The sequence below is a fragment of the Aulonocara stuartgranti genome (assembly GCF_965226115.1).
Source record: "Aulonocara stuartgranti genome assembly, chromosome: 1".
In the NCBI taxonomy this organism is placed as follows: domain Eukaryota; kingdom Metazoa; phylum Chordata; class Actinopteri; order Cichliformes; family Cichlidae; genus Aulonocara; species Aulonocara stuartgranti.
Genome location: NC_138939.1, coordinates 4,118,075 through 4,133,340, shown reverse-complemented (window position 1 = coordinate 4,133,340; position 15,266 = coordinate 4,118,075). Strand labels below are relative to the sequence as shown.

The 15,266-nt window shown below is 38.7% G+C and overlaps 1 protein-coding gene across 2 annotated transcripts in view; it reads left to right on the top strand.

Annotated features, from left to right (window-relative positions):
• The window catches only part of LOC309714747 (neural-cadherin), a 335,326-nt gene that overhangs the window by 123,862 nt on the left and 196,198 nt on the right, over positions 1-15,266 (top strand). For both annotated transcript variants that reach the window (XM_082547420.1, XM_082547421.1), the window contains exon 8: positions 11,475-11,647. In XM_082547420.1, coding sequence (XP_082403546.1) covers positions 11,475-11,647 — 173 coding nt within the window. The remainder of the gene's footprint in view (positions 1-11,474; positions 11,648-15,266) is intronic.

Below are 15,266 nucleotides of genomic sequence, written 5' to 3'. Positions count from 1 at the left end.
AACTGACAAAAAGGGGTGTTAGCTGAATTTCATTCCCAAGTGCCCTTCAAGCTAACCTGTTTTCATGCAAAATAGATGCCAATGTCTCATATACACATTATTTATAGTTGGCATATACTGATCAATTTAGCCGTTATCAGTTTCTTCATTTTCATCTCTTCTCTTAAGGTCATTCTGATCAGAGGCTGCTCGCTGACCTACTCGGCACAGCACACATTTATACTTGTCACTATAAACCAGCACAAGCAGTTTCAGGACCTTCAGCTGAAGAGATGAAGCGATAGCTGTCATTTTCAGTCTTCTCTTTTTTGTTTTTAGCTTCTTTTCAGATTTCAGATTTAATTTCAAACGTATCAAAATGTTTTTCTAGAAAAGGCTAGGGTTTGGATCTTTATCTGAATTTGAGTTTATGGCACATTGGGCTTCTGCTCAGGCTAAAGGTGGGGAGAGTTGATAAATATGATACGATCAAAGGATAAAGTTACAAAAATAAATCAAACACATTAAGATGAGATTAAGATAACTCTTTATTGTCATTGCACAGTCATACATAGTACAATAGTACAATGAAATTGGAAAACTGTCCCACGTCGGCACTACATACGACACAACACAACATGACACGACACATCACAACACAGTAACTTAAATTAGTAATCAAATGACGAATAAGTGTATGTGTATTGCACACTGTTATTATTCCATACTTCCACGTTCCTAAAATAACCAGTAAAATGATAGAAATCATGTTCTTTATTATAAGTGTGCACTTATACTCCGAGCGATACAACTAACTTACACTACCAACATTTTTACTCTAGTACAAAGATGCACTGACTCCTTCGTGGATGTGAAGATGTTTTGCTTTGCTTTTTTTGTTTTTGTGATTTAGAAATACAGTATGCTATCGATTTTACTTTTTATTTCAGTCCTTCTCAAAGCTTGTTTCTTTGCAATTTGCAAGTTGTACTAATATTAGCATCATAGGTAAAAAAGGAAATCTTTGGAAAATGCACATGCATTTTCACAGTATGATGATGGTGTTTGGTGTGTCCACCTTTTGGCTTTTACTGGTTGAAAGCATCAACTCGGTAGGCATTAAATTTCACTGAATACGTTCATGTTAAGCTAGGATTCTTTTGCAATGTTCCAGAAGCTTCTCTGATGTCAGGAGTCCTTGGCTTCCCCAGTTTTCAGGCATCGCTGAAAACGTTAAGTGGAGTTGAGTTCAGGTGAATGTGGAAAAAAGTCCATAATGGTCGGCACTCTCTACTTTTCTTTGGCCTTCAAGTAGTGAAGCAAAGCGATTTGGGGCATTTGGGCTCATTATCCTGCTGCAGTATCAATCCCTTTCCACAAGTATGAGGTGTATGGCTTGAGAGAGACTTCTCCTTGGTCTGCATGGAACTGATTTGGTGCAGGAGTCCTAGTGTAGCCAAGCACACCCAGATTCCGAACATTCCTACTACAAAATTTCACTGTGGATTTACTTTAGTCTCCTTCTGTCTCCTTTATATATCCTTTTATGCATGGTTACATATACTTTTTTTTCTTTTTTTTTCTTCTTTAATTTTATTCAAATGCTGTGACATGCTGGCACATCTCAACCCACCCCAAGCATCTGGCCTTAGTTCCCCGAGTGGTTTAGAGCTGCTACTCATCTTCTCCCTTTGAGAGAACTTTTACTGATGCATTCTTTTAATTTCCTCAAGTACAAACATATTTTAAGTAGTGCTGTCAGCGTTAATCTCGTTAAAATGACGTTAATGCCATAACCGCATTAACGTGGCAAATCACCGTTAGCGAGTTAATGCGGATCACCCCTTTCTATCCACCTAGCATGCAGATAGCATAAGAACCTTTGTAACGCAAAGACAGTATTGTAACTGTAATGTAATTACTGGATTTAGTAATTCATTACTTTGGAATGTGTTTTCAGTGTCTAGCATTCTTTTTTTGCTTGCGTCAAACCAGTTTAGTTGCTGGAATAAATGAGACTTTGGGACATTAAGGATGGGGATGCTATTTGGCGAGTGTAGCTGGAGCAGGAAGACAGTGTTTGACTTCATATCCATGCTAAAACCACGCTTTAAATTGTTTCAGAAAATCTTTAGTTTATGTTTGACGTCATTATTTCAAGTTTAGTTCTGATCTTCAGAATGTCATATTCAGCATCATTCTGCAAATCTTTGAGGGGATGTGGAGAATCAGATCGTTTGTAAGGTGTTACCAGAAGGAATGCAATTACCTGGATCGCATATACAAAAAAATCGAAAAATGCATTCTGCATCAGTAAACTAATTAGACAGTTGGCCAACATATAAATGATGTAAAAAAAAAAAGTCAGTATACATGGAATCTCTGTGAACATATTTCTCCATATGAATATGATGAAATTATAGGCAAGAGGCAAGACTTTTGTTACTGGAAGATTTCAGGACTGTGTTCTATTTCTAGTCAGGGTAGCACTGACATTTAAGTTGCCATATGGGCTATGTGGAAACAGAAGAAGCACAATGTGATGTCAGCTGTTGTCTGAAAATTATTTAGCTCTTTAAATTTATCTGCATTCATAAATGGTGACCAGCAGACAGAGCAGGAAACCTAAAGTGGAAATGGGCTTAAAAAATGGGCCTAATCGCCCAGAAGCTCACACATCTGACAATACCCAATGGATTGTAAGATTGGGATAGGTGTAACATACGTTTTCTTCTGCAGAAATCCAACTCGCTTTGAGCATGCTGCAGTGTCCGTCCCTCTGTGTCACTATCATATTACATTCCTTTAATAAGCCCATCTTTAGCTGTGATGGATTTACAGTAGATCCACACTATGACATTACACAGTTTGTCTGCACCAAAGTGTGTGAGCCAAAGTGTGAAACCATAATGCTTGTAATATGATCCAATATCTAGTTTCAAAGAGCCCAATATTTGGTCATTAAAAGTATTTTATGATTCTTATAATGGAAGGCGAGCACATTGGATTCCGCCCACCCTCTCCAGCCCATCTCATTCTCCCTCGGCTACTGATGAAAATCGTTTATTGCCTCTTCTCCCCTCTTGTTGCCAGCTCCCCCCTCTCACCACCTATCCTAAATGTCCGACAATCATTCAAGTGATTATTTTCCTCCCTTCCGGCAGGAGCAGCCTTGGCGGACTCCCTCTTCATGTTAATTTGCCTGTAACTCACCCCAGAATACAGTGTGTTTCCCTGAGATTTAAGACACCCATTAGGATGTGAGCAGGCCGGTCAATATGATGATCACGCTCTTCCTATTAAAACCCATAAATACTAAAACACCCGCTCTGTTGGATGGGAGGAACTATTTATTGACAACTGAGGGGAAATGCTGCAGCCAATAAACATGCTTCTATCATTTCCCTTTTCCCCTCACAAGTTTTATGGCATTTTGGAAGACAGTATTTCCTACAGAAGGAAACTCAGTAGCTGAGTTTGTTTTCAGTGAAGCCTCTTAGGTAAGTGTGTCATAGTGTTGTCTTGTTTTATATCTGTTATTTATTCTTTCCTCTTGAACCGCTTGCCTTCTGTCTATTGTGTTGGGTCTGATTCGCTGACCTGTGTGTGATCCCAGCTTTATGTAACAAACCCACATACTTTTGCCCTCATTCTTCTCCCTGGTCCCCCCCGGCAAATATATTGTTATTCTCTCCCTCGCTATTCCACATCTGACTCTTCTTTAAAGCTTCTACTTTTTTTTATCTCTCCTGGCTCCAGCCTGGGTTTTGTTGCATGATGCTGAATGGAGGAAGTGCTTCCTCTCTCCCTCTGTCCTCCATTCCCCACCCCACTGTGTCCTTTGTCTGCTGTGTCTCACTCACCCCTTGCTTCGTCCTCATCCTTCCTCCCTCCTGGCTGCCTTCATGTGAAGTGACGGATGCTTACTGACCCACAAGGAAACATCTTCTCCATCTCCAGTAGGCTATGATATGTGCTGGCCCTGTTAACGGCAGCAAACACACACACATGCAGAGAGTGTCAAACTTATTGTAGTTTTTTGAGTAATACACATGCACACGTACATAAAACAATTTGTGTATATGTACAACAATATATAAAATAAATAAGATCCAAGTCTGACAAACATATACTTGCATGGTAAAATCCATAACTGCAATATAAGCAAACCTGAACATGTGCAGATGTTTACATGTATGAATGTTCAGGATGTGTAGATCTACATACAGGCCAGTGAACACTACCAGACACACACATGCACACCCTGCCATTACCCATAATGGCACAGGGACACAGATCTCATAGATTAGAACAGACGCTCACTGTATGTTTTGTTCTTAGAATGTCCTAAAACCTTTTCCATGTCCCATTTTCAACCACTTACCCAGCATGTGTTTCTCTCATCTGAGGCTTTTAGACCCTATTAGATGTTTATGCCAACCCAAAGCAGAGTAAAGCAGGGATGAGACTAAGGGGCGCCTCCGGTGATCCCTATACGTGTAACATGGTGAGCGAGCTATAGCCTTTCTCTGTGTCTGCCCGCTGCCTTTACTGAACTGGTCACATTTATCTGGCCCTCTGTCGCAATTCATTAAGCATGAGTGCACTACGCAGCACTGTTGGAGCAGTGTGGGTGGAAAGAGAGACAGAAGAGTGGACTAGTGCTTACACTCTTAATGCATCCTTCGCATTGGTATACATGTTTTTGAAAGGTTTACTTCACGGTCTGAAAGAGTCCCACTTTCTGATATCAGGAATCTGCATACATACATACGCCATTTCTGCTGTTAGTAGGTTTGCCTTTACCAGTGCAAAGCAAGGGTTTATTTAAGGACATTAGCAAATTTGGGGGGAAAATGCTCAGATTGTAAGACATGAAGATGTCTTTCAACAATGAAACACAATTGATGTAAAATCATGTCTAAGGATTTCTTTGAATATGTCCAAAGCTTGTAAAGTCAACCAAATCTGGTTTTAACCTCTTGGCTATTCTGAGTGCCATGGCCAATTAACAGGAATTCGGGGTCTCCAGAGGATGAATTGTAATGACTTTGGTGATTGCTGGGGCTCTACTTAACGAACAAAATATGTCAGCCTTTGCCAGCTAAATTGGCACTCTTAAGTTTTATATTAACAGAATTAGCATTTAAATAGATATATGCTTTATTTATCCTTTGTGCCCAGTTTTCATCAACCCCAGTTGGTTGCTCTTTTTGTAACAAACAATTGTTCTAATTTTAGTCTCATTGTACCTCATTTTTCTTTATTTTCTTTGTATTTCAGTCTCTCGTAAGCCAATTCTACAATGCAACCCCTATCAGCCCCAGCCACGCACCGTACAATAGCCTATTTGGGTTGGAATAATGAGAAATTCAGAGAAAACCATCTAGGTTACTGTCTTTTTAGAGTATGAGCAAATTGCTTCTTCTTCTTTTTTTCTTTTTTTTTGTCCCACACAGTAAAGATGTTCATATGACAAGGTGGAAGGTTTAGCCATGAATACATTTAACTTCTGAAATGGCCAAACTTCACCTGGCAGTCAGAAATACAAGCATCGGATAACCTGCCTATAATTAAAACACTTTTGCTGGTCTTGAACTACAAGACCAGCAAAAGTTGGACTTGGAATACAAGGAAACAACCTTTCCTGCAATAATTGTGAGGGACTCCCATCTCATACAATAGCTTTAATACTAAAGGCTTGCCTCATTCTTGGGTTTGTCCATGTCAGTATGAATATTTAACTTCATAGTAAGATGGAGAATTTCCTCCTTTCCCAACGTTTTTCTTTTTTTGTTTTTTACAACATGAAAAAAGGGGGACAGTTAAATGCTTTTTATTGTAATTACCAGAAATATTGGCATAAAGGTACGGCCTTTTTTCAAGAAAATTCACTGGCCAATCAAAAAGCCTGACTGTTCAGTTTGTTGCTGTGCAGCCCCGTGACAATATAATGGCTGGTTGTAAACGATGCCCTTATCAGTTCGTGAATTAATTCAAACGAAATAACAGCTAAGGGAAGAGCTGGAGAGGTGAAGACTCATTGAAGTACCCTTTAATTACCAACCAAGTGCAAATGTGTGTACAATGAAGTATGTGTTACTGTTGTGTATTTCTCATTAATTAATGGATTGAGTTGGAGCTAGTTTTCTGACACTAGTTTAATTAATCTTTAACAAGTTAACATAATTATATACATTTCTTGAGCAAACACATTGAATGCACTGTTCTTAAAATGAAAATCTGATGCATGTGGGAAGTTTTTAGAAAAATAGTCACAATTCTCGTGGGATTCGTCTGTGGGATTTTGTTTTGTGGTCAGTTTGTTTTATATGGTTATTGAATTATAGTTTCAACTTGGTCTGTTGTTGTTTTGCTTCCTGTTAGTTGTGTGTTTACTTCAGGGTGTTTGATTGATTGATTGATTGATTGGTAATTTATTTCAACATGTGAACAATATACAAGTACATTTAGAAAAGAAATAAGAGAGAAAAAAAATACTATACAAATTACATACAAAAAAACATTTGATTAATTTACATGTTGAAAGGGAGTGGGAAGAAGTATACACTTATTTAATCCCACCCCTGTCCCATAAATTATCAGTGAATATTTAGTCAGCTTCCTTACTGATATAATTTGTAATAAAAATAGTGAACAGATTTCTGATATACTATATACTATAATATCACATCATGAATTTTTTGTTTGTTTGTTTTTAAATAGAGACATTCACTTAATTTAAATATTTTCCTTTTCTTTATAGATCGAGAAGATCATATTTTTATAACTCTTTTTGAACAGTTTTATGTTTGGACATTGCTTTAATTCCATATTCAGTTTGTTCCATAGTTAAGTTTGCAGTCGGGTCCTTGTACTTTTCTTCTTTTAGTATTTAGTCAGCTTGTCTTTCACTGTTTCATTGTTTTGGTTTCATTATGTCCTGAGTGTCATTCACTCCATTATATATGCAGACTTCACTTCTGGTTATGGACGTTACTTAGTTCCTTCAGTGTGTTGTTCTGTTCCTTTTTTTGTCTTCTCCCTCTAATTTCCTTCATGTGTTCATGTTTTCCTGTTTCTGTAATTGTCACTTCCTGTTTTACTTTGGTAGCTATTTGTCCCTGTGTCTTACATTTAGCTTTTCTTCCTCTACTGTGATTGTGCTGATTGTGTGCACCTGTGCCTCACTTCAGCTCTGTGTAATCATCATTAGCCATTAGCATGTGAGCGTTAATATGCCTTCTCACATGTGCTTTCTTTGGAGTTTGTTCCCTGCTTGTTTATCAGCTTGAGTTTGTCACTCCCCTCTGGGCTTTGTGCTTGCTCTGAACTTCACATTGACAGAATAAAAGGTTTTCTTTTTCTTTATTAAGTCTAAGCCTGCACACACTGGCATTTCAACATAATTCCAGCATTATTAGTTTGATTTTGACATTTCTGCATGTACCTCTGTCCCCCCTCTTCTCTTTTTATATGAGCCATTTCTTACTTGGCTTAAAGCGTAAAACTTTCCTTTTAGATAAAACATGTAATTAGGGCTGGATCAGGTGACCCTGAATCCTCCCCTAGTTATGATGCAATAGGTCTAGGCCGCTGATGGCGTCCCATGATGCAGTGTGAGTGATTTTGTTTTCACTCACTATGTGTTTATACAAGTAGGATTGTTGTTGTTTTTTCTCTGTTTTCTCTGTATTGTTATAGGATCTACCTTACAATATAAAGCGCCTTGATTATTAAAATATAATCATATATTATATGATATATTAAAATTGAATTAAATGTATTTCTGTTACAGGTAAAAAAAATCTAAAGGGTTTTGTTTTTAAAAAATCTTGTCAAAATTACATATTAAATGCTTTTTGGTATTTGCATCAAATTTGCACTGGTAAAAACAAAGGAAGCTAAATGTTGCTTGTCTGACACTAGGTTAGTTCATCTTCTGATGGGGTTTTTTTTCAGTGCTTTTGAAAAGATATTTTACAACAATGCAGTCTCTTTACCATTTCTGCACTGACAGGAACCCATTTTGCAGTGTAAGGTGTTTATTACACACATAATTAGAGTCAAAGCTTTGATTTTCTTTATCTCTGAGTAATCGTTTTCCATTTCATTTCATTTTTCCCTACATTTTCTTTCCTGACTATTGTTATCTCTTTTTTTGTACACACACAAACACACACAGGCACACACACAGGCACTTGCAGACACATGCACCTACATGTAGCCTTAAACATGAACATCCATGCCAGGGAACCAGCTATTGTGACAGAGACCCCCTCCATGGAAATCTTTTGTGAGACAGCACGCACACAAAGACAAACAGAAGCGACATACTGTACATGTGCAAAAATCAGCTTGAATGGCATTAACTCTGATAGAAAAGAACACTTTCTCCTCTTGTTCATGATTTGTTTCTGGTGCCATTCATTTCCAGAGAGTGTTCTAGAAATCACTTAGTGCAATTCTTCATTCTACATGTCATACATGTCTGCGTACTTCGAACACACACACACACAGACACACATAAAATAAAATATACTAAAATGAAAACCGCACATCTCCTGTTCATCTGTCCTGTTGGTCTGGTAAACACACAAGGTTGTACGGTGCACATACATGTACATGTGTGTCTATTATAAGTGTGTGTGTGTGTATGTATATATATATGTGTGTGTGTGTGTGTGTGTGTGTGTGTGTGTGTGATTCCAATTGCAGTCTCTCTTGGGAAATCGCAATCAAATAAACACATGCCTGCGATAGCACCTGCCCCTGCCTCTGAAGATAAGAAGGATGTAATAAGTGTGTCCACATTTTGAGCCCACACACTCGCACATAAACACACACACAAAGTAAACAGAGCACCAAAGGGTGAGATGAATACAGAGTGGAAGAGAGTCATTCAGAGCAGAGAGTGGGATGCAGATGAGACGCCTACGCCGGACTGAAAGAGAGGGTCAGTAAGAGAAGGAAAGACAGAGGATGAAATGGAACGCCAGAACGAAGGTGCTAGAAGGGAATACCAATCAATCCGACTATTCATATGTTGTGTAACCATAATTAATGAAATATCCCTGAGCTCAAAAGTGAAATTAGACAGTCTTTGTTCACTAGTGACGTCTTTCCTCTCACGATTTGGCTACTGTTGTGTTACTGTTTTTATTTTATTTTTTGCGAAGATTTTTTAATGATGTTCTCGGTTGTTTTACTTCAGTGCCCAGTATGATTTGATTACTCATTCATATCACTTTCCTGCAATATTGTTCAAACTCCCAGCCATCTAATGAAGTTTAGCATTTTTCTAAATAAAGTGCTCATTTATTTAAAGACTATAATATCAGGCAGCAAATGTTATTTTGGTGAGTCTATTGAAAGTCTATTAAAACCTCAGGGAACGCTCTGTGTCTGGTTAAAAAATACTGCTGTTGAGATGAAGTGTCATTTGTGCGAGCGAGAGGCAGGACAGAGTTATTTTGTTCTGTCATCGTCCACAGTTGACCTTTCTTATATCGGGCAACAGATATTGACTACTTGGTGGTGGTGTGTGCTGGTTGCCATGTGCAGCTTTCTTGGGTGATGTAAGCTGGTTGCATTGCATGTGTTAGAAACGATTTATGTTGTAAGCTTACGTTAACATTCACTGTTTGTGTTGGGTATAAAAATGCAATTGTCAAGCTACACTCTTAATGCCAAGTGGTGACTTAGGTTGACACGTTTCTTAGTCATGCACATGTCCATGTACATGCACATGTCCATGCCACGGTGTTGTTGTTGTTTTTTGCACAGTTGGCTGTGAAATGAAAATTATACAACACATTTATAAGATGTTTTAGTTTAAGATGTTTAGGCCATCATATTTTCTAACCATTGCAAGGTTAGAAAATATGATGGCATAATCATAATCAACTGTTGTGGATATTAATGAGATGTTATTATTGTGAAATGTAAAACAGATGATGCTTTTGTTGGTGTTGTAGGTGCATAATGGCTGAAAACTGAGTCATTTTAGCCCACTGGCTTTTTAACTGACACCTCCGTAAAGCTCTTTGTGATTGGTATGAAAAAGCACTACATAAATACATTTTACTTAGTTATTTATATTGCAAAGTAGCTGCCAGGCAGCCCAAAGACATCATAATATATTGTTTTGTGGATAAAAATTAGATGTTACTGTCATGGAATGAAAATTATGCTTTTATAAGGCCTTGTGAACGCTAAAAGCACGTCATTATAGCCTGTTGCTAGATGGTTGCTAGGTAACATGATGACATTATAATATCTGATACAGATAAAAACCTTCAGGGGCCTAAGACCTACCTATGTGCCATGTTTGGTTGCTCAACTCCAGATTGTGTAGGGGGAGAAAGCAACAAAGACAGAGAATTTGTCTGTAAAGTGTCACCTAAAGCTTCTCAATGTTACTTTCAAATGTACTGCTATAAAAACGAAAAGCTGAAATCAAATGTGTCCGTCTTAAGAAAGTTTTTGAGTTTACCTCCAATCAAGCTGGCACACTTTATCTGTGCATGCTGAAGTGTTAAACTGCTTCACTGTATCACCCAAAACAAGGAACATACAAACTTTATGCCTTTGTTTGGTCTCCAAAAATGTTTCTCCGTCAGTTCAGCCTTGATTATCATTTTAAGCCTGCGTGACATATATATTGCATTAGAAATGTTAACCCAAAATTTGGGGTAAGCCTGGTAAAATCTGTTCTGTTAAGTTTACATTAAAATCTAAAAGAAAGCTAACTTATAGTTGTTGCTAATAAGATGATATGTTTACACTCATTTAGGCTCGTTTGTAGCCTGAAACAAATTCCATCACTGCTATTTAATAGCTCTCACTCACTGCCAGTAAAAAGTTGCCACAGTGATTTGGCCACTCGTGCTAGCAAACAATGGCTCGCTTAACAACTAACACATCAGAGACCTTGATGTGTGTCTTTGTTACAATATAATTATTTGCACTGTAAGTGGTCTTAATGTTTAGTTCTGCGAAGTAATAGAGACAGAGCACAATTACGTCTCACCCACACTGGAGAGAAACTCATCTCTAGAATGTTTTTTCTATTGCACGAAGCAGAAGAAGCTGTTACAGTTTTTATAAGCCCTGGTTTTTGTAGTGCATAATGGTGAGGCCAAAGAAAGAAAATGAAAGCAAAGTAGGAAAGGAAATGAGGAAAGGTGATAGGTAAAAAAGCATTAAGTACTGTCCATTAAAGCCTGTCGTGCTGTCAAACATGCCATGTTGTGTAATAACTTAATTACCTTCCCTGATATGTGCCAGCCGTTCTTTGTATAATTAATCTATTATGCAAATAGAATTTATTACATTTTAGCTCCAGGAGAAAATAAATTAAAAAACAAACATGTTACCAGTTTGGGTGCTATAATGACTTTATACCTTTTCAAACTCAAAATTGAACCAGCTGAGTGTAATGAGTGTGACTGTGTGCGTGTGTTAACCACTGTCATCGTTATGTTTGGTTGCAGGCTTGATCCGGCTGCGCTCCAGCCCACCCCCTCGCCTCCAGGGTGTTGAATATGTCCTCAATGTTACAGCCACGGATGACAATGCCTCAGGCGGACCTCAGGCCTTGTCATCCACGGCTCAGGTCATAGTTGGAGTGGACGACGTGAATAATAACAAGCCTGTCTTTGAGAAGGTAAGATGATCCCTCACCCACAGTCGCCTCATTAAATGTTGTTTAGTCTTTCTCTTTCTACTGGTTTGATAACAGCAGTGGGAGGGGCTCTCCCAAATCATACCACTAACCTAGGACAATGGCAGGAGAAACAGTAGTCACTATGCAAGGTTTTCTTTTACTTTCTTCTAAATATATCTCTGTCTCACTCTTTTCTTGTTGCGCCTGCCTATCCCCTGTAGCTCTCCTCCACTCCTGTTTCCCTGTCTTTGTCTTTCTATCTCCTCTATTCATTAGCCTCTATCTCTCCTCTCTGGAGGAGCGATTAGTGAGCTTGACCCTCATATCTGCTCTCTCATCTCTCTCCTACATCATCATGGTCTTTTAATTAAAGCTTCAAGGGACGTGGGAGAAATCCCGACCGAGCCACTCTCGAAGTGCTACATCTCCTCCTGCTTTTTTTTACTTCACTAGCCATGTTTCAGTTTTAAATGGGATGACTTTTCAAGGCCCTTGAGGTATCGCGAGCCAAGATTAGGAGTGGGGCCATGCTGAATAAACCTGGCTCACTCTGTCATGGGTGGAGGTGGGGGTGGAGGCGTTTTTCGTTCCACTTCAAGAAGAAACAGAGGGACAGGCAACAAAATGAGAGCCAAGAGAGAAGACAGAAAAGAAGAGAGGGATTCCTGGTCGGCATTTTTTTTTCATGTGCACTGTATGCTCAATTGTCTCTCTCAGGAATCTTCTCCTGGCATCATACCGTAGTCTATGATTCATTCTTTTTTTCCCTGCTGGCAGAAAGCTGTGAGCAATGGACAGACAATCCCCAGACACCCCCCCAAACGACTCTTCTAAGTCAAAAAGAATTGAAATGATGAAAGCACACAAACCTGGAGTTAAAAGAAAAGAAAATGTAGCAAATAAAAATTAATGATCACAGACAAAAACATTTTAGTGTCTAAAAATAGAGAAAAATAAAAGGAAATTCTGGGAAAAACCCTGCTGTACATTAGCGTTTCAGTTAGTGAAGACATCCGAGGTTCGCTGGTGGTTCCTGTGTCACTAGAAGCCAGCAGCAGGACACTGAAGCAGAAAGGCCCTTTTATCTTGTTTTGATGCCCAATCTTACGACATGCCGTAGCCTCTGTGGAACTCAGGGCTGGATCAGTGGACCAAGACAGAGGCAGCAAGAGGCTCGCAGAGAGGTAGTGAAACCGAGAAGCAAGATCTCACAGAGTGGAGGCTCCAGCATTTCCCAGGAGCAGAAAGTTACATAAGCTGATTAGATTTATTTTTAAAGCTTTAGTGCTTCTCTGATCTGCACTCATATACAGTGTTTTATAGAAGCAGAACATATTGAGTAAAACTGAATAAAACACAGGACAGTGCCTGTCTCAAAGGGCACGGTTTTAAAAACAACAATAAAAAGGGAACTCTGGAGCAGCGTGGTCAAAAACAACCAGCCAACAAGCCAACTTTGAAAGTGCTGATTAAGCAACTTTTTCCTCCGTAAGCACATACCAAATCCCATCCCACTGTCATCTATTCACCCGCCCACCCGTTCTACGCTTCTGCTGGGTCACGCAGCAGCACACTAAGTCTTCCACTTTTTCCTGCTATATCCCAAGTTCCCACTGCCCACACCTCCACTGTCTCCTTTTATTGTAAGGGAGCAGAAGCTCAAAGGAAGAAGTCTGCCACATCTATAGCAGCCTTCATGTCAGTACTGCAGTTTTAATTCCTTCAGTGTCATTACAGAATTTAGTATGTGCTTTTATATTCATCCAGTCCTCGATGGCCAATGCCTTGCCTTCTTGGTCAGTATGTATTTAGTAGCTTAAATATGGACTCCATAATGAAACAGAGAGAACAAAAAGTGTGAGTGGTTCAGAGAGGCAGTTCATTAGCTTCAGAGCTCGGGGCACACAAGGTTTAAAACAGTTTTATTCTTATGATCATCACAGTTACTTATGTAATTACTTATAACAAACAAGTGACTTTTTTATTTGTGATATTCTGAAGTATACATGTTACATGTATTTAGAGCTGAAACCTCACGTAAATGCAACAGAAACTATGTTTCTAAACAACAAGCTGAGGTCAACAAAATCCTGTTACGAAGGTTTCACAGTACGGTCTTAAATGATGGTCATTCACAACTACTGGCTCACGACTAACCTAATTCTGTTTTCTCAAATACAAATCTTAGCTAAAAATGTAGGGTGTCCCGACAGCCGGTCGGGCATAGCGGAAGGCTTCGCTGCTGCTTGCGTTTGATGAATAAACTGACTCACCTCTACAGGCTGTTGGGTTTGTTTTTGTAGCCAAATCTTCCTTTTCAGTGATTTTTTTTTAACTATTTGTATCTCATTTCCTCGTGAGCAAACAAAGCCTGCTTGTCACTCACAATAAATTGTGGTAGTTTGAAAAAGCTAAAGAAAAAAAGTTGCACATTTCAGTGCATATTTTGACATCTCTTTTTTGTGTTTAGGCTTATTTTTGTGTTTTTCCATACGAAGTCTCTCATCTGACCTCCTGAGGATTCGTTTCTTGTCGGCTAACAACTTTTTAACTAATGACACTTTGACCCTTTTAATAAATTAGATGCTTGTAGCCAGACCTTCTTATCTTCCTCAAAGTCCCAAAACAACCTATGGGAGCAAACAAATGTGAAAGAACAATGAAAAAGCCGGATGATGGAAAAATGGGTGGCAGTGGAGATGAGCTAGAAAGAATGAGAGTAGGCATGGAGTAAAGGTAACAGGAGACAACTTTAACAAAGCCCTCCTGTAATTAATTAGGTGTCAAAGGAACACATCAGCCAGCAGCACTGAGGTATTTCTCTCTTTCCTCTGCCTCTGTAGTACATCAACATCAATGCTCCAGTGAAACAGGTAAAAAAAAAAAAGAATTTGTGATGGATAAAGAATAAGCGAGAAAGTTAAAAGACCACAGAAAAAGATACAATAAAGATAAATTGAGCAAAGCAGAAATGGTGCTTAAATTGGGATACTAAAGCTCCTTATGTGTCTGACAAGTTCTGTGATTAACAAAATCTTTGAGCTAGCCAACAGGGAGCAGCTACCTTACAACACGCAAAGAACTGACAGCACTGAATAAATCTCTATGATGACTCCAAGAATGCATGCGGTGTTAAACAGGGAGTAGTGTTAATGTTTTAGAGTTGAATTTTAAAGTATTCACTTCCTGGGTATATACAGTATATCACCCTTCCCTCGGGAAACTCCAGATCCTCCAACACTTAAAACCGAGGACAGCAAATGATTCATAATTTAAGTGTATTCTCTGTTTTTCTTTCATATTTAGCAGATCCTGCACATTTTACAGCAAAAAGACATGTCTCTAAAAGCATTTTGAGAGGAAAAAAGAACACAGTGCCATAAATGTTATGCACAAACTCTTCTGCTGTTCCTCTTGGCAGTTTTATCTGCAGGGAATTATTGCTGTAATAGCTCCGACATGGGTGTCATAACTGTTTCTGTTTAGTTGCCTGCTATTTTATTTTCAGATCTCTGTTTGTCACGACATATGGTTGAATAGTCCAAAAAATTACCTCCTACCTCTTTTTCCTAATCACATTACCTTGATCTCAGTGCAAAACATCAAGGTGACAGGGAAT